This window comes from Cibotium barometz, chromosome 15 (assembly GCF_041138505.1).
Source record: "Cibotium barometz isolate CiBa-2024 chromosome 15, ASM4113850v1, whole genome shotgun sequence".
Lineage (NCBI taxonomy): Eukaryota > Viridiplantae > Streptophyta > Polypodiopsida > Cyatheales > Cibotiaceae > Cibotium > Cibotium barometz.
The window spans coordinates 39,440,703-39,466,716 of NC_141060.1; the positions used below are offsets into that span (position 1 = coordinate 39,440,703).

At 44.2% G+C, this 26,014-nt stretch overlaps 2 protein-coding genes across 5 annotated transcripts in view; both read left to right on the plus strand.

Moving 5' to 3' along the window:
* Positions 1-26,014, plus strand: part of LOC147631285 (ARM repeat superfamily protein) — a 202,063-nt gene that overhangs the window by 79,417 nt on the left and 96,632 nt on the right. For all 4 annotated transcript variants that reach the window (XR_015267554.1, XM_086809654.1, XM_086809655.1 and 1 more), the window contains exon 7: positions 10,428-10,556. Coding sequence is in view for 3 of the 4 variants with exons in the window: in XM_086809654.1 (XP_086665780.1) it covers positions 10,428-10,556 (129 nt within the window). In the remaining variant the exon portion in view is untranslated. The remainder of the gene's footprint in view (positions 1-10,427; positions 10,557-26,014) is intronic.
* Positions 17,680-18,929, plus strand: LOC147631288 (uncharacterized). Its single transcript, XM_086809071.1, has 2 exons — positions 17,680-17,769; positions 18,397-18,929. Exon 2 carries the CDS (start codon positions 18,401-18,403, stop codon positions 18,845-18,847), a length of 447 nt encoding a protein of 148 aa, XP_086665197.1. The 5' UTR covers positions 17,680-17,769; positions 18,397-18,400; the 3' UTR covers positions 18,848-18,929.

A 26,014-nucleotide genomic window follows, 5' to 3' on the forward strand; every position in this document is an offset into this window, starting at 1 on the left:
TGCAAGCCTATTAGTACTCCTATGGAGCCTGGGATGAAACTGTCACTACAAGATGACAGTGTTTCCTTTGATGCCACTACATATGCTCAAGCTGTTGGGTGCCTCATTTACTTGTGTAATACAAGGCCAGACATTCAGTATGCAGTCTCTCAGTTGAGCAGATTCATGCACAGCCCACGGTTGTCACATTGGCAAGCTGTGAAGCGTGTATTTCGTTATTTGCAGGGTACCTTGTCTCTTGGGTTGCTTTATCCTGAGGGGGGTGACATGCAGTTACATGCTTACAGTGATTCAGATTGGGCTGGTGATTTTGATACCAGACATTCCACTAGTGGGAATTGTTTCTTCCTTGGCGCTTCATGCATTTCTTGGCTAAGCAAGAAACAGACCACAGTGGCCACTTCATCTTGTGAGGCAGAGTACAGAGCAGCCTACACTACTACTGTTGAGTGTGTTTGGCTGCGTCGTCTTATGACTGATATGGATATTTCAGTGGAGGAGCCTACACCTATCTATACTGATAGTCAGAGTGCCATTGCTGTGGCCAGGAATCCTGTGTTTCATGCTCGCACGAAACACATTGAGATTCACTATCATTTTGTTCGGGAGAGACTCCAGGCAGGAGATATCAGTCTGATCTACTGTCCTACAGATCAGAATGTGGCAGACATCTTCACCAAGGCATTACCACGTCCAAAATTTGAAGCATTCCGCAATGCTTTGAATTTGTTTCCTTTTGGTGGATGATGTACAGTGATCACATATCACTCCAGGGGGGTTTGTTGGGTTTTATGCTGTGTATGCACGCAGAGGAGTGCTAGTGATCATCAGTAGGCTACTGGGGCACTTTTTACTTCAGTTAGTGGAGGTTTTTTCCCCCAGTTTAGTTCAGTTTCACTTATATGCAGTTTATAAGTGTTTTGGTCCACCCCGCACATTTATGGCCGGACATGTGAACACTTATCCTTTAGGGGTCACTATCATGTGGCTTGTACTTCACTTTTCATTCATTGAGATATACAGCAGTCGTGTTCACTCCCTCTCCTTGGTTTCCACGCCTGTTTGCTTTCTGTAAACCCTAACCCTTACTCTGTTTTGTCTTCACCTGTGTCCTCCTCCTCCTCTCTACTCTCCTCCTCTGCTATCATGGCATATCTCGATCCTCTAGGAGAGAAGTAGCATAGAGCAATGTATAACACCCCGTTTGCCGAGAGCTGCAGTCTGATCCACATGTATCTAGCCTTTTGGTCACGTGCTGCCACCCGTAGGCGCTCGCTCATGTAGCTCTCGCCTGAAGAGTACCACTATACCTCCAGATCCTCTCGATGTGCTTTGACGTGTGTCCCCTTGTGTGTAGACTCCCATTGATAACCCTCTACTTTGGGTGGCCCCCTCTCTGGGCTCTGGTGTGTCTCTGTAAGTAGTATGATGTCCCGTCCCTCCATGACCTCCTCCATCCTCCCAGGATGTGTCCGAAGTGCTCCATTGCAGTTCCAAACTGCTATATGTATCTGTGAATCTCGATCCTCCATAGCCGATGTCCCATAGGCCGCCTGGCGCTAGAATGCTCTCTTGCCCTCTTTCCGGGCCTGTAGGACTCTCGGCATGCATGTTTTCCTGTGTTCTATCTGCATCTTCGTAAGGTCATCATCCAAATAGATGGGATCTCCCTGTAATCCTCGCAGAATCACCCTCTTCCTCATGAAGGTGGCCCTGTCCGTCTCTCTTGCAAACTATAGGATGAGGGCTCGCTTGTGTGTTGAGTCTTTCCCGGTCTCCATGTTTTGGTGAAGGGGAGAGGGTCCTCTTCCCTGTAGCCGAGCTTCGTGCATAGAAGCTGTCCATCTTTCTCGGGAGTGGAGTCGGGTGTCTCGGCTATACCTGTGGCTCGAATGTTGAGTCGGGCCTGCCTCATCTTCTCCTCTTCAATGGTGGTGTGAATGATTTGGTGTTCTTCCCTTTGAGTCTCCTCCCTCACCTCTTTACGGATGTTCTTCTTCACCACGTCAACCCATCCTGATTGCTTGGCTTCAAGTTTCCCCTCCATGTCCTTTGTGATCTCCTTGGAGATCTCTTCTTTGATGGCCGTGATAGTGTTGCCATTGATCTCCCCTTCTTCCTTCTCGGTGTTCTTGACGGCTACCAGTTCCACTTTCAGTGCACTCACCTCCTCCTTGAGTGCCGTGTTCTCTTGTTCAAGTTCCGTGACCCGTACTTCGAGGGCCATGATGTGCTGGTGTAACTGGTTTTCCACCTCATTGAGGTTGGAATCGGATGTCTTCTTGTTCTCCTTGATTAGTGCCTTCATTGCCGTCTCGAGGGCCTCGAGCTTCTCTTGGAGACTCGGAGCCATTCCTCGAGATTATTCTGCAGTGCTTCCCACAGGCAGAGAGGAGCGAGAGAGGGAGCGGAGTAGAAATGAAATGAAATGAAATGTTATATTAACGTCTTCAAAAGGCCAAAGTGACCTATGAGACCAAAGTTACAACCATCTGACATCTGATACATTGTCTGGAAAAAAAAGAAAGAAAGAACTGAAGGTAAGTATCTAGCCCTACAATACATCAGTAGGAAGCATCCGGAAGCAGCAACTAGGGAGAGTGGGAAGCTAATGCTACTAGTCAAAATGGGGTACATGAGTACATGGATACATGAATACATGAATATGGGGGAGTACAAAAGTGACAGTGAGTACAACAGTATATGGCTGGAGTGGTAATCATCCTAGGAGCTCTAGCATGGGTCTCTGCCGGATGGCATGGATATCTGCCATAGTGAGATGCTTGGTCGGACGAGCCCGATGCCTCGCAATGATGCTATGAATCCTTTGGGGTAGGCACCGTCTCCGATGTGAGGACCCGCGAACCCTCGGGCGTCTAGATCTGCCCAACTGGATAGCTCTCTCAACTAGAGTCCCACAGGGTGCCTGCTGCTGGCAGCTGCTGGGCTGTTGGCTGTGTCCTCTCCCGAGTAGTCCCTCTAAAGAAGTCAGTAATCTGTCTGTGTGGACTCGCTGCCAGTTGGGCGTCTGCTCCTGATAATGGACTCTCTGAGCCTGCGGATCTCCAGGAGATAAAAACCCAAGCATCTCTGATCACAATAGTCCATGACTCTAGCCAGTGGTCCAAATCCCTCTGGCAATGGTAGCGCCCTCGAATCTCATAATATGATGTGCAGTGACAGATGTAGTGCTCCTCCGTCTCTGGCGTGTCTCTATCTCTAACTGATGTGAAGAGGTGCGGATCTGCCCAATGCCGCACCTCAATCCATGAGATAGGTGGGTATCCATGTAGCTCGATCGCGGGGGGTGGGGGGGGGGGGGAGAGATTTTATTAACGACTTCCAAAAGACCGAACTCGGCCTATGAGACAAATCGGTGTACCTGTATGGGGTATCCTCTGTCATCCCAACAAAATGAAAAAGTACTGAACTAAAAAGCTGAATCTGGGTGTGCAATAAGTACAATGAGTGGTGGAGGGGATGGAGCTCTACTACTAGGAGAATGCAAAGCTATATGCATGGAGTATACAATCATGATATGCAACCTAGCTAGCTCCATGGAGAGAGAGAGAGAGAGAGAGAGAAATTGCAAAATTCACGGGAGATATCACCCTGGATTACATACAATTCACCGTCATGAACGAATGAGAACCTATTAGACTGATAATCTAATATCATCATTTCGCTCTCATAAAAAAAACCACGACATTTCCAACATCACGTCTAGCTTGTCAAGGTTCATGATATGGAAGTCCAAAGCCTCCTGGTAGTCCTGAATCTAGACCTTTTGTAACAAACGGAAGCTGAGTGGATAGAATCGGTAACTTCAATGTTCAAAAACCCAGCAATCATTCGCAACGAAGATAATGTAGAGTATATATATATGGAGAGAGAGAGAGATAGAGAGAGAGAGAGAGAGAGAGAGAGAGAGAGAGAGAGAGAGAGAGAGAGAGAGAGAGCTGTATTAACGTCTACTAGAGGCCGAACTCGACCTATGAGACAAATCAATGTACAACTGTCAATGTTCTTTGGATGTCCAGAAAAAAAGGACAAAATGAACATGAAATAAACTATGAAAGTACTGAGCTAGTGGGGGCCCGGGGGTGTGATGGATGGAGCACTATTGCTAGAGGCTCAATATGCAACCTATATGCGTAGGGTATACAAGAATGCAATGCAGATCTGTCTAGCTCCAACCAGTACCATAATGGGGGTGTAATATGTGATACATAGGTGATGGCGAGGCAAAAATCCCTCGGAGCATGATCTCTGGGTGTGAGTGTAAGTGAGCGAGCCGCTCTCGGATATGGTGCTGATGGCGAGCCCGTGTCTCTGTGATCTCCATCTGATGTAGTCTGGGAGTCTGGTAGCCTGGTGCTCTCGGTCTCCGTCTGGCTCGTAGGTCCGTAGCGCGTTGATGTGGCGAAAGTGTCCACTCAAAGACATCTCTGGACGCGTGAGGCTTATGAATGTGTGAGGGTATAGGTGGGCCCTGAGTGGATGAAATCCCTCATAGGTCACTGAAACATGAAGAGAAGCTTCTCCGGGGTGAACTGCTTGGAGGGTATCCGCCGCTGGTGATTTGCGATGATCTCTCTAATCCTCCCACGGCATTTGGATCTGCTATGGATACCCCGAGGTCTAGGGCGTCTGACCCGACATAGCTGAGAGGCACGCTCAAGAGTGACCCCTCTGGATGTGGATACGGTTGTGTCCTGACCTTGCCTCTGCTGTGCTGATGTAACTATTTGGTCCTCCTAGCTCTATTTCACATAATGAAACCCATGCCCGGACACCAGACCGGTGGAAGAAGACATAGGGACAGGGTCCATAAGGTTTGATTAAGAAAAAGCACCATTCTTGGTCAAAAAGCAAGAAAAAGCAAAAAGTCAATCAGAGTTGACCGCGAGCCAAGGGCTTCATTGGAAAGAGGAGAATGAGCCGGACCAAAAAGCTAATAGGTGCTTTCTCAAAAAGCAGCTCTAAAGCCAAATAGCAAGGACTTAAAGCTAGAAAAGCAAAGCACCAAAAGTTGAGTAATATTTTATTAATAAAAGTAAAAAGAGCAAAAGCAAAGGCAAAAAGAGAAAAGCAAAGCATAAAAAGGCAAAGCAAAAGCATGAAGGCTTTTTGGCAAAAAGCAGGGTCTATTACAAGTATAAAAGGGATTGGACTTCTCTTGTAGTACCATGAACAAGATCATTGAAGATTGAAGGAGATTGTGGAGTGTGTGTGGGCATCATTATGATCATGCAGAGCTTCTTCTTCGCCATCAACATCTTCTCCAACTTGCTTTTCAGATGTACGATTAGCCCTAGACTTGTATGGGCATATGCATGGGTGATACAGACGCATGTACGGAGCTGTACGGACATGTATGGACAAATTTCAGAAACCCGAAAAAATTCAAAAACCCTAAAATTGCTCCAAAAATCCTAAAAACTGCTTTTTGGATGTTTTCATCGCCCAAAAACCATTAAGATAGGTTTTATATCAGTTTTCTTGCGAGAGAGAGCTTTTCCATGGTTTTCTTCATGGACAAGACTATAGGAGTTGTGGAGATTACTCATGGGATAAGCGAGTGTTTCTTGGACTTGGACATATAGCTTGAACATGGAGAAGTTGGGCATAGAGCTTGGACATGGAACATGATAAACATGGAACTTGGACATATAGGTTGGACATGAACATGGATTTTGGACTTGGACTTGGAGTTGGACTTGGATTTGGATTTGGATTCATTGGATTTGGATATTTGGATATTTGGATTTGGTACTAGCCCGGTGAGTGATACTTGTGGGTCATCCCCGTGGTGTGCTCGAAATCAGAGATCTTGTACGTCGACATCGACATCGACTTGGATATCGTACATCGACATATTTGTTTGTTTTGTATTCATTGATGGTATTGATCTTGGCCAATGTGCGCGTGGATTGTTCTTGAATAAATTCCTGAAAGGGAGCGGGGCCTGTTCCCCGCTTAATGTGGTGTACTATGCAAGATCCCCATTCCCTCTTCTCTCTCCCCTCTCTCTCTTTATATTTTTATCTCTTGGACACCTGGTTGAGTCTGTCACCTGCACGCTCCGCTGGGCTTACAGTAAGTTGTCTCTGCAGAGGACTTGTGTGTGCTGCTCCTCCACATATGAGAGTCTCTCAATGCCGGCGTATCTCTAGTAGAAAAGTCCTAGGCATCTCTGATCACTGTAGCCCATCACTCTGGCAAGGGGGCCGAACCCCTCTCTCAAAAGTCAATGGAACCTCCCTCTAATCTCATAGTACACGGGGCATCGAGAGATGTAGTGCTCCTCTTTGTTTGGCTCTAGCTGACATATACGCTGCTCTGCCGGTACTCTATGTGGTCCATATCTACCTGTCTCAATCCTTAGTTGATGAGAGGAAGTGCGGATCTGACCAATAGTGCATTTGATGCCATGTGACAAATGTATGTCCGTGTATCTTGGAAGAGTGATGAAACCATCCTTTGTGAGGCGAAGCAGGTGATCTTTGTAAAAACTCATCTTTGTCCCTAGAGGGCCCGTTGGGGATACCCATGTCCTCTCAGTGTGTAATTTGATAATATCCTGCTTGATGATTTTGTTCACCTCTGAGTGGTGCAAAAGCAGAGAAGGGGCGTCTAAAGAGTACTGAAAAGGTGGCAATGTGTAAAAACTCATCTTCATCCCTAGAGGGCTCGTTGGTGATACCCATGTCCTCTCAGTGTCTAATCTAATAATATCTTGTCCTATGATTTTGTTCACCTCTGAGTGGTGCAAAGGCAGAAAAGGGGCGTCTAAAAGAGTACTAAAAACCTCACGACTAGGTCCTTGGCAAATAAATGCCTTTTTATCCATCGTTTTCATACTCGTTGGGCATCGCTTGCCCACCTGTTTCAGTCGTTGCTTCATAATCCGAAAATAAATCCAATCTCCTTTCGAGAACTTCACATCCCTTCGGTCTTTATTGGCATAGTGTAGGCCTCCTGCGCTTTAGCCAACGTGTGTTTAACTGATTCCAAAATCTCATGGTAAGATCTTGTCAATCTGCTCGCTTTAGGTACTGCAGATGAGGTTCTGGTCAATAGTGATTGGGATGGTCTTTCAAACGTTGCTTCATAAGGAGTCATGCTAATAGTTAAAGAAAATGAATCATTCAAAACTGCTTGAACTAAAGGCAAAAATGATTCCCACTTATCTTTCTTATCGTGGACATAACACTTCAGCATATCAAAGGGCAATTGGTTGTAGATTTTTGTCTGGCCATCAGTTTGAGGGTGAAATGCACTCGAAAAGTTAAGTTTAGTACCAAAATGATCAAACAGTGTCCTTCAGAAATGACTGGTAAACTTGGCATCTCGGTCTGACGCGTCCTACAATCCCACCAATCGGATACCAATGCCGAATGAACAAATGGGAAATATCTTCGGCGGTCATATTGGCCTTGCACGAAATAAGCATAACAAATTTGCTAAATCTATCAACAATAGTTAAGCATTGAGTATTACGCTTACTTGGACTGGGAGGGAGATTTGTGACAAAATCCATCGATATATCTTGGAAAGGTCCTTCGGAAATGGGTAAAGGCTATAACAACCCCATCTTCTTTCCACGAGAAGCTTTCACTTTTTGACAAAGGTCACATTGTTGCACATGAGTGAACACCTCGCCTCATTCTTGGCCAATAATATTTCCTTTCTAGCTTCCCCAGAGTCGAATTTATGTCGTGATGACCACCAATGATGGCGTCATGGAGAAGAGCTGGCATGAACGATTTCATGACACACAGTTGGCCTTTGTTGAAAAGCCAACCATCTTGTATCAAAAAGTGGCATGGTCCTGTGGCATCCAATGCCTTCTCCCACTGTGTCCGAATTCCTCGGAATCCGCGTACGTGTGCTTCATGTCATCTAGTCACGTACCAACAAGGTCGAGTCTGGTGTTCTGAATCAAAGTCACTATTCCCTTTCTGCTCAAAGCATCGGCCACTAGGTTGGCCTTTCTTGGAAGGCACTCGATCATACCACTAAATTGCTGGAAGATTTGGCTGCAGCAGTGCTGACGGTCACTCCACTGTGCACTTGGCATTGATTGAATCCAATGCAATGCCTGATGGTCAGTGTGAACCTCAAATTCTCAGCCCATGAAGGAAGTGCTTCCAATGTTTCAGGGCCTGAATTACTGCTAGGAGTTCCTGATCGTAGATCGATAAATTCTTTTTTGTGGCAGTAACTTACGGGACATGTAAGCTACTGGATGGCCATTCTGTTATAACACAGCTCCAATCGGGATGTTACTCGCATCGGTGAGTACTTGGAACGGCTTGTCCCACGAGACAAGCGCTTTTAACAAAGCCACCTTGAGGTTCTTGAATGCCTCCAAAGCTCGTGGAGTCATTTGGATCCATTGCCTTCTGGTCTTGACACCCCTAAGTAGATTGTTGAGGTCCGTCGAGAGGTCAGAGAATCTGTCAATGTGGATAGAATATGCTTGGCATATGCCCACAAAGAATCGGATGTCGTATGTGGTCTGTGTTTGTGGAATCTCCCAATTGACTATCTTGGCCACCTTGGCCGGATCAAGTCGGATGCCCTTGGCACTAATTATGTATCCAAGGTAGTGAACCTTGAACATTTCTTCTCATTGACGTAGAGCTCGTTGCTTTCCAGCAACTTCAAAACTTTCTTCACATCAATGTCATGTTGGTCAACTGTAGCTAAAAATACTAGTATGTGGTCCAAAAATATGAACAGACACTTTCCAATTAAGTCCTTGAAGATGTGCATCATCATGCGGCCAGTGCACGACATAGTAACATAAAAACCCGTTTTGCCCTCTTCAAACGGCACGAAACGTTTCTAGCACGAAACGTTTCGAAACAAAACGAAACCTGCCCATCGAAATAGTGTTTTGCCCAAATGTAAAGTGAGGTAAAAAAAAGGACGGAAGGTTTTTTTGCAAATGCGATTTTTGCTGTTGTTTCCATCCTTGTTTGCTGCCCATTTGCCACTTCACACATCCGACGCTTCTTCTCGGCCGCAACCTGTTGCTCCGCCTCTTCTCCTCGTCCACTCCTCCTTTTTTCTCCTTCACTTCTTCTCCTCCATGCCTCCTCTTCCTCTTCCCTTTTCCTCTTTCTCTCTTCTCCTGCACCTTCCACCCCTCCTCTTCCCTCCTTCTCTTTCCTCCTCCTCTTTCTCTCCTTTTCTTGTCTTCCAACTTTCTCTCCTTTTCTTCTCACCTCCGTCTTCCCTTTCAACTTGTTTCTTTTCTCCTCTCTTCCTCTGCTTTTCTTGCCCAAATTTTGAAAATGCCAAAAAACCTACTCCCAAAATCATGAATTTCATACCCACTAGTCCCAAAAAATGTATCTTCATCTCTCTGTTGGCTATGTTATAAATTTGGTATGTGTATATAAGAAGTGTCATTTTGAAACCTTTGCGTTTCGTCCAAAATAGACGAAACGAAACCTTCGAAACGACGAAACGGACGAAACGTTTCATGTTACTATGGTGCACGATAATCGACACACAAAGTGTGTGTGTCCCAATGAATAACTGGTTGGAACTTGTGAAACCATTGAATTCCCAAGATTATGTTTGCTTCTACAAGAGGGGCAACCATAAAGTCTCGTGAACCAGGTGCATGCTTGGCTATACCATGACTCGTGTCCATTTGCTACTACCTGCTGGGAGGATTGTAGAGCAAGCCTCGGGAGTCTCCAAGGGGCCATGGCATTGATTCTGTGAATGTATGTGATTGTCTGGAGCGTCATGACCTGAGTCCTGTCTATCTTCAGCCATTTGTCCACTATAAGATTAGGTGCCCAAAAGGGTGCTCCATACATTAATGCCGGAGTGACCAAGGTGTCAAATAGCCACATCTTGGTCCTCGGCTCCCGGAAATGGGCTTGGAAGCACTGTCTTTCCATCAGAGCAAGAGAAGCATACCCTCACATCAGTCTAGCCTCTGCAACATGGCTCATTTAGAAGACTGGTCCAGTAGAAGTGACTGCCAAGTATACATGTGAGTGCAATCTCCACTGGGCTGCTCATGTAGGTGAAACTCAGTTGAGAGGGGATGTGTTGAAGACCATAACCTTGGTTTTCCCAAGGTTTACTGCTGTGAGATCCCGCTGAGCACAAAAGTCCTGTAATGTGTCAAGATGCCTCCGGAGAGCCTTTGGAGAATCTGCAATAAGCACAATGTCATCAGCATAAGGTATTATGGAAACAAGGATGCCTCCTAGTGATACGCTTCCTCCCCCTCTATCAATGAAGGCCGAAATCTCATCGATGTAGAGGCCAAAGAGAGTTGGAGACAGTGGGCATCCTTGCTTCACTCTGAGAGAGAGAAAGAAAGAAAGAAAGAAAGAAAGAGAGAGAGAGAGTTGTGGTTGTTTGTCAATCATTTGCTATGATGTTTGTCACAGGCTTTACCCCAGGTTCTGCTTTCTAGGATGCAGTCCTTCAAAGACGTCTTATTGCTTCCAGCAATAGGTAACAAAAATGAGCGTATGATCAGTGGACTGACTTGTTTGCTGGCAGAAATTGGCCAAGCGGTATGGATGATCTTATGTTGAATTTGAAAACAAGCTTCAAGTAGTGTGGTTCTAAAGCTAAAACAGGATTTTCTTCTGAGTTTGTCTTGGAAATCTGGTATCTATTCACTAAAAAAACAAATCAATAAAGAGGCTGAAGAGGCATTAAGCTTGTTCATCTTTTTTCTATCCAATATTCAAGATTATATGTCACCAAGCTGAAACAAAAGAAATGTTTTATGATGCATATGTTCTAGATGGTCCCTTGCATATGCTGGGCACATAGCTCACAGGTGTTCAGATAATTGAAGAAAACTTTGGTGGCTAACTGCTAGAAACAAGATGTGAAATATGTTGTCCTTGAGGTTTCAAAGGGAGGTTGGTTAGAAAAGACAAATGTTTTTTTTTTGGGGGGGCTAGGTTAGGACAAGGATTGTCTCTTGCAACTTTGAAAATATTGACCCAAGCAGCAATGCACCAGTGTCTGGTACTTCTGCTTGGCTTGTGGCTCAATTTAAAGATCTCAGTGAGTTTCCCAGGAACATGGATCCCAATTCAGGATATATCCTGAAGGTCAAATAAATTGATGGCAGCAAATATGGCTTGGAAGGCTGGCCATGCTAGTGATCCGGACAACTAGTGTGAATGTGTGGATGCATGGGTGTGAACTAGCAACAGGGCATTTTTATCAAAGCTTTCATTAATGTTATGGAGTGCCTTTAGGGGGGTGGGGTTGGTAGTACTAAGGCTTTAAGCCACCTGTTCAAGATGAATTGAGATTATCATAAGAATCCCTTGCTTGGAAACTCCAAGATTTCATACTTTTTATTGGAGAGTATTGTTACCTTAGCACTTTTGAAAAACACAGTCGTTGAAAAGGCATATTGAAATGTTGCACTGCAACATTTCTCCAAGCCATCAAGGAGCTGCATGTGTGAGCCAGGAGCTTGCAAGAGTCGTCCACTTTTCATCACGATTTTGGTATAGTTGTAGTCACTTTGCGTGTGTAACATGCCAAGTGGAATTGTGTTGATTATGTGCTGCAATTCACGCTAATTAAGATGCACTGTTATGTGCATACCCTAACCAGGTTTCACATGGACACGATCTTCAGTGGTAGTTGCTTAAAAGGAAAAGTCCAAGGGAGAGTATGGACTGATTGGGCAGTCAAACTGGCATATCAGGGTGGCCATGTTCGGGGTCTGTGTGTAGTCTGGACAGCATATATTTTACATTATGGAGTTTTGGATCAGATCTTCTGGGTGACCAGCATCCAGACCATAGTCACAGGAAACGGCCGTTTTAGACCCTAGAAACGCGTTTCTCCGTTTTAGGACCCCATCCGTTTCCATGGCCGTTTCTCGTTTCCCAAGTGATATTGTCACAGGAAACGGCTGTTTCCACCCCTAAAAACGTGTTTCCCTGTTTCCATTCCTCGAATGTTTCCGTTCCCATTTCTCGTTTTTGGTGACTATGATCCAGACGCGTATTAAAAGGAAAGGTCAGGTTATTCATGAAGGCAAGAGAGCTGAGTTTCTAGTGCCAGTTCTCTGGGTAGCTGAAAAGGATTTCTGGATCATCAGCGCATACAGTTACAAATGTGAGTTAAGACCTTTGTTTTTCATTGTATACATTCATTCATGTTTGGTAATGTACAACAGACATCCCCTTCTCCTAAACTTGGTTGCTGGTGACTCCACTATGGTACTTGCTGATGCTGCCACATAAGATGCCAACTTTCTTATCATCTTACTTCAGGTCACTGTTGGTTTGTTCCCTAAGTTGAGCCTCACGTTTTTCTTCCTGTCTGTACCAGCCTCCAGGCTAGAAGCTCTTCATCTCCCGGATGATGGCACCCCTATGGGATCTCATACTTTTGCGGATGCCTCTCTATCATAGCATCATTATTCTCCATCTGGGTACTGGTATGCAGAAGTCTAAAGAAGAGCTCGCCTACTTCACTTAGACTTGACACATGCAAACTCACTACATGCAAAAACTAGTGCTAGACGTGTGAGACCTGGTTGTAGGAGACCCTAATGCAAAAACGAATGCAACCCTTGCTGCCTACAAACCCTAATGCAAAAAACCTAGTGCAAATACATCATGATCACCTAGTGTAAGGAACTAGAAGAAATTGGCATGATGATCCTTTGATACCAATGTGACATGGCTACAAAAGTTGAGCATAACTAATGCTAATGTAAGAAAATTCTAATCTATTTGCCTAATCAATACACAAAGAATACCCTAATTAGGTTGTACATGGACATGATCCTCAGTGGTAGTCGCAAAGCTCAAAGGCGAGTATGGACTAATTGGGGGCAGCATTTTGAGCACTCGGACAAGGGGCCATGGTTGAGGTCAGTGTGGAGAGCATATATATTACTTTGTGGAGTAGCCAACCAGCATTCAGATGCTTGTTTAAAGGCAGGGTGAAGGAAGAAGAGAAGAGTTTGTAGTGTCAGCTCCCTGGGCAGCACTTAGTCATCACCATGCAGGTTCCATGAACGTTTTTCCTTGCTTTAGTAGAGGACAGCAGGCCATCAGTTAGGTCATGCATTGTAGCAGAACTGTATTCATTTTCTGGTAATATACAATAGGAGCAGGTTAGGTAAAGAGAGTCTCTCTTCTTCTATCTACTTTTTTGTGTAGGTTAGGTAAAGAGTGTCTCTCTTCTTCTATCTACTTTTTATGTGTTTTGATTATGCACGTAGATAGTATTATTTTGATAAAGGTCAGCAATCGACGGTGGCGGTTTGACGATTTGAGTACATGGGCTGGTGCGTGGGGATCATGGCTGTATGTGGCTAGAAATTAGCATAAATCATGCTTAACTTCCACAGTCATGTCACATGCACAAACTGAAACCAACAAAAAAAAGGGAAGCTATTCAACTTACTATTGTATATTAATTGCACGACTGAATATTTATAACGATTGGGACTAGATTTGGACTTATGAATGGTTTGCATTAATTACAGATGCATGCTATTGAATGTACTTTGCAGCTCCGAGGCTGTATAAGTCTGAAACTTGCTGTTCTATGGCTACAAACTGTTGATTTAGGGCTGGGTACTTCTTATCTCATATTGAATGCTAAGATCTTACCCTTACCCTGTTATTTATAGGCAAAACTCTTCACCAACTAAGTCTAGTCGGCCATGCAAGCCCAAAAAATATTATTGTAAAATTCATTTGCATTCGTAGTGGGTTGAAGTGTAAAACTGCTTCAAAACTAAAGGATGCACTCTTTTCACCAAATTAATTGGTGCATGTGACATCCTCTATTGTTGAACTTGGAGCATTGGGGAACATAATTCACCTATGCTCCACTTGCACTTGGATCATCCACTCCCCGCTTGTGTCCTTTCAATAGTCGGGTTGTGGAATGGTTCTTTGTGATGGCAAAGGACACAACTTCCCAACCATCACAAAGGGTAATGTGATCTAGTTAGTGACATATGGATCTAGCTTCCAGAAATCTAATTGTTTAAATTGACAAAAGGCGTGAAACATCAACACGCACACACACGCACACACACACACATGCACACACGCACACACACACACACATGCACACACGCGCACTCTTTTCAGCAGTGTTCTATTTCTTCAGTGTACAAGAGAAGAATCCCTCAGAGGTGAGTAAAACTTCTTGAAAATCAGAAACAGTGGAAAAACAAGTCTAACTGTAGCTGATCCATCTCTTGTGGTCTATGGCAATCATAAAGAGACTGGCACAAAGACTAACAAAATTACGAGTACTTGTCAATCTGTGTAGAATGAAAGATCAGATGATTGCGATCGATCGAGAGTGTACAAAGTGCCCAAAAGCATGTACAAGCAAGGAAATCTGCATAATCGGCCAATCTTTTGTGATATCTCCCAAAGATCCAGAAATGCTTGGAGAAGCAACATCCTGGAAATCTGGCATCCAAAGAAAGAAATAATCTAAGCAAGAAATCTTTGGTATCCAAACAAGCCCATAGTAGATCCAAACAAGCCCATAGTAGATGAGACATAGTCTCATTGCGACTTGAGCATCTAAAACAAGAAATAGTAGCTATCCTTCTTTTGGCAAGAGTTTCACCAACATGTAGCACTCTAACCAAGCATTGCGAAAGGAAAACTCTATGCTTTAATAGCAATTTATTGGACCAAAGCTTTTGAAGATTTTGTTTCGACCACTTGGTTGTCTTATTCAAATTTTAAAGCTTGTTTGGATGAGCAGCAATCCAGGGCTCGGGAATAATCATTCTGTATATTCGGGCAACAATGAGTTGTGACATAGGTACTTTGGGAAAACTAGGCTCATCTCTCTAAAGCATCCAATCCAACAATCTATTCTCTCGAACTACAGGTGGAATCACTTCAAATTGCTGCAACAAAGCTCTAATTTTTTGCGAGACAATTCCATATAATGTGCGCCTCTAGGAATGTAAGTATTCTGCCATCCAAAGAGATGACATCTTGGATTAGACAAATATTTTTAGTGGATAGAAAATGTGCTTTACTTGGCTTGTGAACTGCCAGAGGTTGCAAAAAAACTCTGCTTCAGTGAATACTCTATGATCTTAGTGAGTTACCTATCTCTGGAGGTATTCCAGACCAATGCAAGTACTAGAGGATTTTTTTTCCAACCAGCTATCATTCTAGTAGTGAAAGGATAGGCTGGTATCTCCCCTTGTAGCTTTGCAAGAAGCGAATCCCAATATGTACCTTGCCATCCGCCAGAAGAGTTTGTTTTAAGTGTAGTACACATAGCTGCAATCATCACTGTCCAAGGCTGCTTTTGGGCAAAAAGGGTGGACAACAAAGTTGCTTTTCTTGCCAAAACATGATCATGAATATTGAGAATATTCAGTCCTCCATGCATCTTGGCGAACAAATCCATTCACATCTCAAGAGTCTCAGAGCTTTCTTCTGATGTCTGGTTTTCCATAAGACTTTCATGGTCTAAGGCGTGAAAGCAGAGATATGTTTCTTTGTCCATACCAATAGAGGCAAGGTGAGATGCATTGTTTTTGTCTGGTTGCCTATAAGCTTTTAAAGAAAGCTTCTTTAAAAGCTTTAGATGAGGAGCCCTTGTTGAGGATAGGCTTTTTTCTGGACGTGACTTGCCACTTTTGCAACTTCGTATAATTATTCAATTCCAGGTGATGCTTGGCATTACATATGTAGTCTTCTTCCCAAGGAGACAAGGGACGAAAATGGCTAGTTTCTTCAAGAGTTTGCAGCTGTTTTTTTAACTGCTGAATTTTCTTTTTTTCCCCACCCATGTACCATTTACCATAATCTATAATCACCCCTTGCATTTGGGATGCAAAATGATACTAAGCAATATCCATATCTTCATAAATTCCAGCAGTCAAAGCAAGGACCACATCAGTAGCCATATCTTTGAAATATTGATGTGTCAAATAACTATTCTTGATCAGCAAAAATTTCTTAGTTATAGCCGTCAAATAATTGTTGTTAATCAGCAAGAATCTATTAGTTGGTAGCTGTAAATTATCTAGTGGCATGTCAAAGTACAAACTCAGCCATATAGGAGCATGATCTGAAAGTTGCAAAGAGTAATCTACCCACATTCTACATGTAAAACGATCAATCCAAGCAACATTCAACAAATACCATCTGGCAAGGCTTGCCCTGTAAGTTGTATAAGCATAATGATGAAAGGTATACCCCTTCTTATTAGGGCACGTCGCTAGCCAAATGTCAAGGGCATCCATGTGACTTATTGCATTTTGCCAAAGCAACTCTTTCAGCTGCAATCATATATGAATTGCCACGAGTATTATCATCTCTTGCCGGAGAACTTTAAAATCCCCACATATGAGAGCAATGCTGTGATTGTGATCACAGTCTAGCTCTTTGTGTAGAAACTATGGAAGCATAAACAGATGCGAACTCATAAGTCTAACCATTGAGCATACACTGAACAATGAGTAATCTGTCTTTCTGATCATTGTAAGCAACTACTGGTTGCAATTCTTGTTTGACAAGAAAACACACACCAAAGAAAGTAGAACAACGAGCATAATATACACAATATTCATAAAAAAATCTAGTCCGGCCAACGAAAGCATGTTCCTTATGTTCCTGAAGACATACTATGTCTGGCTTCATTCTATGTACATAATCCCAAATCAACCTCCATTTATTCAAGTTTCTTAAACCTTGTACATTATATGACATGCATTTAAGAGGTGCCTTCATTATCATTTAATTGAGAGCTGCAAGACATATTAACGTCTGCTTGCATATTTTTCTGCATATTCTGTAAAGTTTGCATTCCACCTTGAACTACTGCAGCCCAAAGCTTTCCTATAGCAGCTTCTCCCAATGAGCAAGATTCACTCTGTGAGAGGTAGAAGATTCGGTCCATATTCTGGACTATAACGGTCGGGGTCTGACAGAAATAACCTTTCTGTGGTTTGGGTTCTGCCAACCTTCCGCATCTCTGACATTCTTATCCTTATTTGCAGCATTTTTCATAGTCTGCTCAGGTCTAGCACATGCACTATATTCGCTGTTTTAGCTGGGGCAAGCTTTGCGTGCCCTAATGATGTTTCCATAATCGGAGCTGGAGGAATAGAGTCAGCTGGAGGCCGCAACATAAGATGTTGGAAATAAGTGCACACTAGGTGTACTCTTTTCCTAGTCTAGTATAAACTTTTGTCTTGAGTCTTGTGTGTCTGCCATGTGGCATCTTATTTGTCCCACATATCAGCATGGCTACTATCTCTTGTACTACACACCTATATATTGTGGGTGTCACATCATAAGAAGTATCAAGCTTGTGTCTTGTCTACACTCATCTCAAGGTAACTCTTTGTCCTTCAATCTTGTTCTTATTTCACTTCTAGTCTTCTAGTTTCTAGCTCTTGTTTCCACATTTTTACATGGTATCAGAGCGAGGCTCCTCCTAGCCTCTTCAGCCCATTGCCTTCATCTCAGCCATCGGGCTGTCCTTATTCAAAGTTTTCGTGGAGCTGCTACTGTTATCTCTCTTGGAGCTACTGCTGCCCGTCATATTGGAACTGCTACAGCCCGCTGTACTGTTGCTGCTCTCCTTTGGCTGCCTTCTTCATCGACTCAAGGGACTGTCTCTGCCTGGGATTTATTGCGCATCATCTAGAGGCAGCTGCAGATCGACTTTCCTCCTGTTAACGAGCTATTTGCTGCATTCAGTTCTGCCATCGCTTCCTCTTGAAGAGTCTACAAGGTACTGTGCATTGTCTCCTTCAGTTTGCTGGTCAGTCCTTTTGTTATCCTCATATCTGCAAACTGCTGGTTCCTCATGCTTCGATGGGCTGTCACATGCTATGGCCTTGACAAGTGGTGAGAGAGCCGGCTTCTAAAAACAATTTTGTATCTCTTCTTTCATTCATTTCTGCAATCTTGTAAGGGAATAGACACTGCCCTTGCATTTTAGCAAGAGGTAAGACCTTCCCACATGGCCTCTTCTACTCATTCTCTCATGTCTATCGACAAATTCAATGGGTCCAACTTTCATACTTGGCAAATCAAAATCAAGTGCCATCTTATGAAAGAAAGTCTTTGGGACATTGTTCACCATGCTGCTCCCGAAGATTCCGACATTGAGCAAGTTGTCACTTAATGTTCTCACTGCCAAGAATGACAAAGCCTATGCTATCATCTTGCTCGGTCTTGGAGATGATTACATTCATCACATCTCCGACATACAGTCTGCTTCTTGAGCATGGATCACTTTGGATACCCTCTTTGGACCCCGCTCTAAAAACTCTAAGATTGCACTTATGATCTCATTCTTTGATCTATATATGCAGGAGGGAGCTACTATAGCCTCTCATGTCAATTATCTTCGCAGTCTTATGGTTCAGCTTGCATCAGTGAAGTCCCCCATCTCCGAAGATATTGCTATTGCTGTGCTTCTCAAAAGCTTACCTGACACCTATGCTACTCTTGTCACTACCTTCAAGTATCACAATAATCCTACTCTTGAAGGTATCATCAATGCTCTCCAAGAAGAGGAAAGAACTCAACAACAAAAGGTAACTGACACTGCATTTTTAGCAAAGAAAGGAAGTTCTAAGGTAAGAAAGCCTTGCACCCATTGTGGCAAAACTAATCATATGGAGATGGATTGCTTCAAGGCTCATCCATGCACCATTTGTGGCCGTGATAATCACCGGGAGAAGGACTGCTACTCTAAACCCTCTACATCAGCCCCTACATCTACCTCAGCCCATGTTGCTGCAGCATCTCCATCAGCAGATCTTGCTGTTCATTCCTCATATGATGAAACGTGGGCTTTCTGATTACTTCATCTTTCTTGTCTACCACTTTGACCACCGATGATGTAGGTCAAGGGGTTCTAGTGTCTTACTCATTCTGCTTTTGGACCTCTCTCTTGTCCTTGAGGAGGGGATGTCTTCAAGGTCCATCTATTTGTCTACAGTCAGTCTTCTGTCTATCTAGTCTTGTCTGTCTGTCTATTTGTCTATCAATCTGACTATGTCTTGTTTTAGATCCATCTTGTTCCTACCCTTGTGGACCCATATGAGGATATCACTTGAGGAGGGGTGTCTCAGGATCTTTTCTATCTTGTCTTCTATCTTGTCTTTCAGTCTTGTCTTTTGTCTTCCTCCTAGTGTCCACTTAAGGAGGGTGTTGGAAATAAGTGCACACTAGGTGTACTCTTTTCCTAGTCTAGTATAAACTTTTGTCTTGAGTCTTGTGTGTTTGCCATGTGGCATCTTATTTGTCCCACATATCAGCATGGCTACTATCTCTTGTACTACACACCTATATATTGTGGGTGTCACATCATAAGAAGTATCAAGCTTGTGTCTTGTCTACACTCATCTCAAGGTAACTCTTTGTCCTTCAATCTTGTTCTTATTTTACTTCTAGTAGTTTCTAGCTCTTGTTTCCATATTTTTACATAAGAGTAGGACAATCAGAGGCCAAATGTCCAAACTTATGATAGGTGTAGCATGCTCTTGCAAATACTCCCCGTTTCAGTTCTAAGTATTTTTCACCCATATAGAAATAATCAATCTCCACTCCAATGGATGGTGTAGTGGGTTTATCTGCATCCCATAAAATACAGAATCTATTTTTGTTACCCAATATACGTAGGGGACATATGAGAGTGCCCAACATTCGAGGAAATCCTGGTAGTGCATTAGTGATATCTACCGGGAAATTAACTGCCTCAACCCATACTAGGCATTGACGCTTTAAGAGGGCTCGATAGTCTTTGGTGGGCGTCCATGGAAGAAAATGCACCATGTGACAACCATAGAACAGTGGCGATTTTTCTAACAATTGCTACTTGTGTATTAGTTCTGAGAGGTACCACTTCACGAAATCCATGTCAGCATAATAAACCCCATCAACATAACATCCACCTAGCAAGCTCGTAGCCCATTGAGCAACATCATTTGCACTAGCCATTTTCCAAGGAAAAAACAAGATGACTTGCAGATTCGGAGAATTTTCTTAACTTTCGGCAGTATAGTCTGCATTGAAATTTTGTATTTCAAAGTGGGTTTAGACTTATTCCACGCATTGTGATTTTCCTCAAAATCCTTATGCAATACATCAAATAGGTATTGCACATCTGGGTTATCATGGTTCACAGCCAATTCTTTGAGTCTCTTGGGATCCATTTCCTCCAGAACCTTATCTCCATGACAAGAGTAGACAGCATGTTGCTGCCCACGCGTGCGTTGACACACTTTTAAAAAAAATGAAAATAAGGCTTCTGTTATGGAAAAAAACTACAAGGAGTTAACCCAAGGTGGGATTAACTAAGCAGCATTCGAAAAATAGCTCAAAGTGCGCAAGGGAAATCTGCTCCATTCGAAAAATAGCTCAAAGTGGGCAAGGGAAATCTGTCATGGAGCGATTGCCTAAGATGCACTGTGAAAAAGGGATAAGGATCAAAGTTTGGCTGATTGAACATGGTAGTATTGTGCATTTGCCATATTGTCCAAAGTGCCCAAAATCTAACTCAAGAAAATTACACAACGTTATCATCATGATGCCATGTAAGACCTGTGGTACTAGAGGAAAAGAAGATGCCATGGTCCCATTCCCGCATAAATATGACACCCTTCGCCTCCGCAGAACGAGAGGGCCCCTGAATGCGAGCCCAAGTAACCATAAGAGTGTGGATGATATGACCCCATATAGTACTAATGCACTGAGACCCAAAAATCTGGACACCCTCAATAGCCTCCGTGCATCTAGCTCTCCAGATCTGCCATGCTGTAATACTGGCAATAATCTCCCAACTGGTGTCAATCCTCTGTCTAGGGGGTGTATAATCATAGTGAGGAACATCCTGCAATAAACCATGCTCCTCTACGAATGAAAAAAACAAAATCTGTACCACTGCCCTCATAAAAAAGTTGCGGACCGGACTGGGAGAGCCAAGCAACTGCCCCCCAAGTCACATGCATGGCTCGGCCACTCAATTTGCCCATAAGTTGGGCTACAGGACCCCAAATCTGCTGTGCAATGCTGCACCCCCATAGACAATGTTGTACGGACTCAGAATTTGCCGCACATCTAGGAAACCAAAAGAAATGAGAGATCTGGCTCCTTCTGTATGAGTGCCAAAGTCTATGCTAATATCTGCGCTGTATCATTGGAGAAATATCATAGCTCTCCCAATGAGGCCTGAGAGTAGGGATCCTATGCATCTGTCGAGTGAGGAGAAGCCTGGCATTCCGAACAGTGAAACTGAAAAAAGGAAGGCTTTTCAAAGGATCGAAGGCATCAACCCACTCCCACTCTCCTGGATCCCACTGAAGATATCTGATAGGACTGCCAACACCATATAGCCACAAACACCAAGAGCCATGAGTCACTATCTGAGGAGAAGGGTCAATGAACCAGTGCTTCCCCGAGCGACCAACAATCCTCACTGGACTAAGCCTAGTGTTTGGTATGATCTCCTCCATACTACATCTCAATCTCCCACCAAGCATGATAGAATACATGAGGAAATCTTTATCCTCCTGGCCTGGCAGAGCAATGACGTGCAGAGGTATGCCTATCCGCCAAAAAACTCCCAGCCAACTCGGATGATAGTCTCCGTGAAAGGTCCCAGAAAGCCACTCATGCGGAATAGCTTCACCAATCTGATCAATACGAATGCGAGAGCCCCTAAGACGCTGAGTGGATGCAACTCTCCGATCCTCCGGAAGACTCTTAAAGGTCTTCCAAGCAAGAACTGTGTATGCGCATCTCTCCCATCTTGACCATTGCATATAACGAGATGCACCAAGTGGCCAACCAGCCTCATCACTAATGAACTCGTTCCACATAATAGGTTGTCGATCAGCCTCGTCCAAAGACCTAGGAAGCCTTTGTCGCAAAAAATATCTCATGCTTCTCCATGCTCTGACAATGGCTGCAATAAGAGGGGAAGATGGTGCCCGGCCTCTGCGAACAAAAAATGTGTGCTGGGCATCCAGTCTTTGCCGACCCTGGGTGTACATCTGGAAATCTGAGACAAGAAAAAATCCTTCCAAGGCTCAGTGCCTGGTAGGAAACCTCTGACCACAAGTTTGCAAAGCAACGCCCTGCACTGAACATCCGGATCGATAATATTCAAGCCCCTCTCTCTTTTGGGCTGAATAACTGTGAGCCAAGCTACCCTGGCACGAGTGTCTGAGGTGCCATCCAAGCCCGACCAGAGAAAATTGTGGATCAATCTCCACAATTGGCCAATGCACGCACGAGAGAAGCACCAACAAGAGAGGCAATAAACCAAGCTGAGGCAAGCAAAACCTGATTAGCCACCAAAGCTTTGGAGGCTAAATCTAATCTCCTGGAGCTTCAATGGAGGAGCTTCTTCCGGATACTCATAAGTACCGGAGCAAACTGTTGTGCAGGAGAAATATCAATCCCAACTTGGCATCCCAAATATCTAGCAGTACATCCTCTGTTGATCCAAGTAAAACCAAGCTCTGCACCCCAATCAACTCTCGGTGAATCACTAACCCAAAAACCAATAGATTTGTGCCAATTAATGAGTGCCCCTGCTGCCAATTAGAACTCCTCTAGTGCTACCCGGAAGGAACATAAGCATATATGTGAAGCCTCCAAAAACAGGGCTGTGTCATCAGCTAACTCAGAGTCAACCAACTCCTCATGACTATGAAGAGGCAACCTCAATCCTGAAATACTAGCAGTGGAGCGGAGAAAGATGCTCATGGCCTCTACAACTATGATATATAATAGGGGCTAAATGCCAGCCCTGTCGTACTGAGCGAGAAATCTGAAACCGCTCTCCTCTATCACTGCAAGCAAGAACTCTACTGTCGGCATCACGATACATGCATGAAACTCCCCTGATCCATCTCTGAGAGAAGTCCATATGACTAAGAGTACCCTCAAGAAAGTCCCAATCCACTCTATCATAGGCCTTCTCAAAATCCAAGAGCAGAATGGCGAAGGGCTGATTGCTCGCTTTAGCCCATTCGACGGCCTTCCAAAACGAGAAAATGTTATCAAAGATGCTCCTGCCGTGTAAGAATCCATTCTGGGTATCATGAATAACATCCTGCAAAATTGGTTGCAATTTGATGCTCACTGCCTTAGCAAGAATCTTATAGGCAGTCCCAAGTAAGGTGATAGGTCTCCACTGGCCAATCAATGTCTTATCCCCACTCTTAGGAATAAGATAAATAAGCCCCTCAGTGAGAGAAGAAGGCATAGAACCTGTGTCCCACATCTTTTACAAAGCCGATGTTATCTCAGCCCCAATCTCATCCCAAAAAGTAGTGAAAAAAACAGGGGAGAGGCCATCCTCCCCTGGACACTTACCATGAGGTAAGGCATGAAGAGCATGATTGAACTCCTGCATAGAAAAAGGGGCATCCAAAGCGGCACACATCTCCTCGGTGATCAAATGTGGCAATGCATTCCAAACCTTCCTCTGTGCCCTGTGTCTCAGATCAGAATACGGCTCAGCACTAAGAAGCTGGCAGTAGAAATCGGTGGCAATCTGTCTAACCATGAGAGGATCTGAGTGAAGAGTGCCATGTGAATCCTGCAACTATCTGACACTATCTCTGGCATGAGATGGGCTGTGAGAAGCAAAGAAATGTTTGTTACATCTGCCACCCATCTCTGTCCAAAAGGATTCCTGGGCATGGAAACGATACTCCGCGCGCTGCTCAAGAGAGTGATGAAGTTCTGCTCTAATAGTACATAAAGAATCTGCAACCCATTGAGCATGAGGATGTTTCTCGTGCTTTTTCTGCAAGGCAGCCAATCTATGTCTAATAGCCCTTTCTAAGTCCAAGGCCTCTTGCCTCTTAGACAGAGCACATGTGTGATAAAAGTCACTAATATCACAGAGAGCAAAGGCCAGGCTTTGAGAGGCTTGTAAGAAGTCATGAGATCTCCAAATATCAAGCATACGACGCGATAGTTCTGCATCTGAAAACAAATGATCAGGGATGCGTACATGGGGTGCTGATCCATGGCGATTCGGATCTTTAATACATAAAACCACTGGGCAATGATCCGATTTGGAGGTGCCTGTAGCAATCAAAGTATGTCCACCTCTGTCAAGCACCCAATCATCCACATAAAATCTGTTTTACCGTGCATAGATACATCCTACATCTCTTCTCTTGTTAGACCATGAATAACCACCCATCTGTGTCCAAAAGGATTCCTGGGCATGGAAACGGTACTCTGCGCGCTACTCAAGAGAGTGATGAAGTTCTGCTCTTACAGTACATAAAGAATCTGCGACCCATTGAGCATGAGGATGTTTCTCGTGCTCTTTTTGCAAGGCAGCCAATCTACGTCTAATAGCCCTTTCTAAGTCCAAGGCCTCTTGTCTCTTAGACAGGGCACATGTGTGTTAAAAGTCACTAATATCACAGACAGCAGAGGCCAAGCTTTGAGAGGCTTGTAAGAAGTCATGAGATCTCCAAATATCAAGCATACGACGTGATAGCTCTGGATCTGAAAACAAATGATCAGGGATGCATACATGGGCTGCTGATCCATGGCAGTTCGGAACTCTAATACATAAAACCACTGGGCAATGATCCGATTTGGAGGTGCCTGTAGCAATCAAAGTATGTCCACCTCTGTTAAGCACCCAATCATCCACATAAAATCTGTCTAACCGTGCATAGATACATCCTACATCTCTTCTCCTGTTAGACCATGAATAAAGAAGAGTGGATGGACTCCTCAAAATGTCATCCTCATGCCAACAATCTCTACCATGAATGGAGAGTATAAACCTCTCCCAAGCCAATGCCTGAGAAGTAGCTTCTGAAGAATGAAAGTCCACCTGGAAGAAGCCTCCACCAAGTAAACGAGTATCGTGAAAGTGCACAATCAGCTCTGAAGGGAGAGCTGCTAGAAGCCATTCACGGGCCTGCGAACGAGAGGGGTGGGAACCATAAACTCTCGCAACAAGGGAAGTTTGGACCTCAAGGTCAATGTTGTGCTGAAGAGAGGTGAGCTCGTCTTGTGAAAAATCGATGATTCTCCCGGTCAGTGGGGGTGATGAGAGATTGGCTGTGGCAGAAAAAGCCATAAGATCAATCAAGAAAAGTGGGTGGCCGACTTGAATCCAGATAAAATAGGTGCTGGGAAAACGGGAGCAGAGGAGGGGGGGCAAAGGCGGGGAGCAATTGGGGAAGCAAGGGCAAAGGGGCAGGCGGGGGCAGTAGAGGGCCAGGCGGTGTCACCATTTGGTCCATCTCCATTTCTGGAGCCACTTCTATGGGACTGTCACTCCATAGAGCGGCCAGATTTGTGCCATGTTCACATGGGGCCAGGTCAGTGTCCCATGTGAAAGGGCCAGTTTTATGGTGTCACATGGACGGGAGCCAGATCAGTGCCACCCGTGTGCGACCAATGCTGCGTCAGATGGACGGGAACCAGTTTCTTGCCACGCGTGTGTGATTTGTTTCGTGTTGTATGGACGGGAGCCTGTTGGTGCCACTCGTGTATGGCCAGGATGGTGTCTTACCTATGGGATTGTCACTCCATAGGAAGACAAGGACATATTTATTTATATCTGTCGTGCCAGTTTTGTGCCCGACAGGAACCTCTTGTACAAGTTTCATGAAAGGGAGATTTCGTTTATTATTTGTGCACATGCATTTATGCCTGCATGCATAAATTTGTTTTTGCATGACTTATTTGCGTGTGTCTGCTTGTTATGCCGTGCCAGTACACTGGATGGGGACGCCCCTAGTGTGCCGTAGAGTGCTCTTTGCTGACTTGGTGGTGTGGCGTGTGAACAGTGGTAAGTATTTTCATTTTGGCCTTTTTAAAAGGTAAAATCCATAAACTAGAGTAAACCTTAATATTTATAAGGTATTTTGTTCACATTCATTTTAAATAGGGGCTAGACATTTGCTTATTGGGGGGGGGGGGGGGGGGGGGGGGGGGGGGGCAAAGTAATAAGTTGATTAAAGGTTTTATAACCT

Coding starts and splice junctions, on each gene's coding strand:
- LOC147631288 (XM_086809071.1), top strand. CDS start 18,401: ATGGTTCAGCTTGCATCAGTGAAGTCCCCCATCTCCGAAGATATTGCT.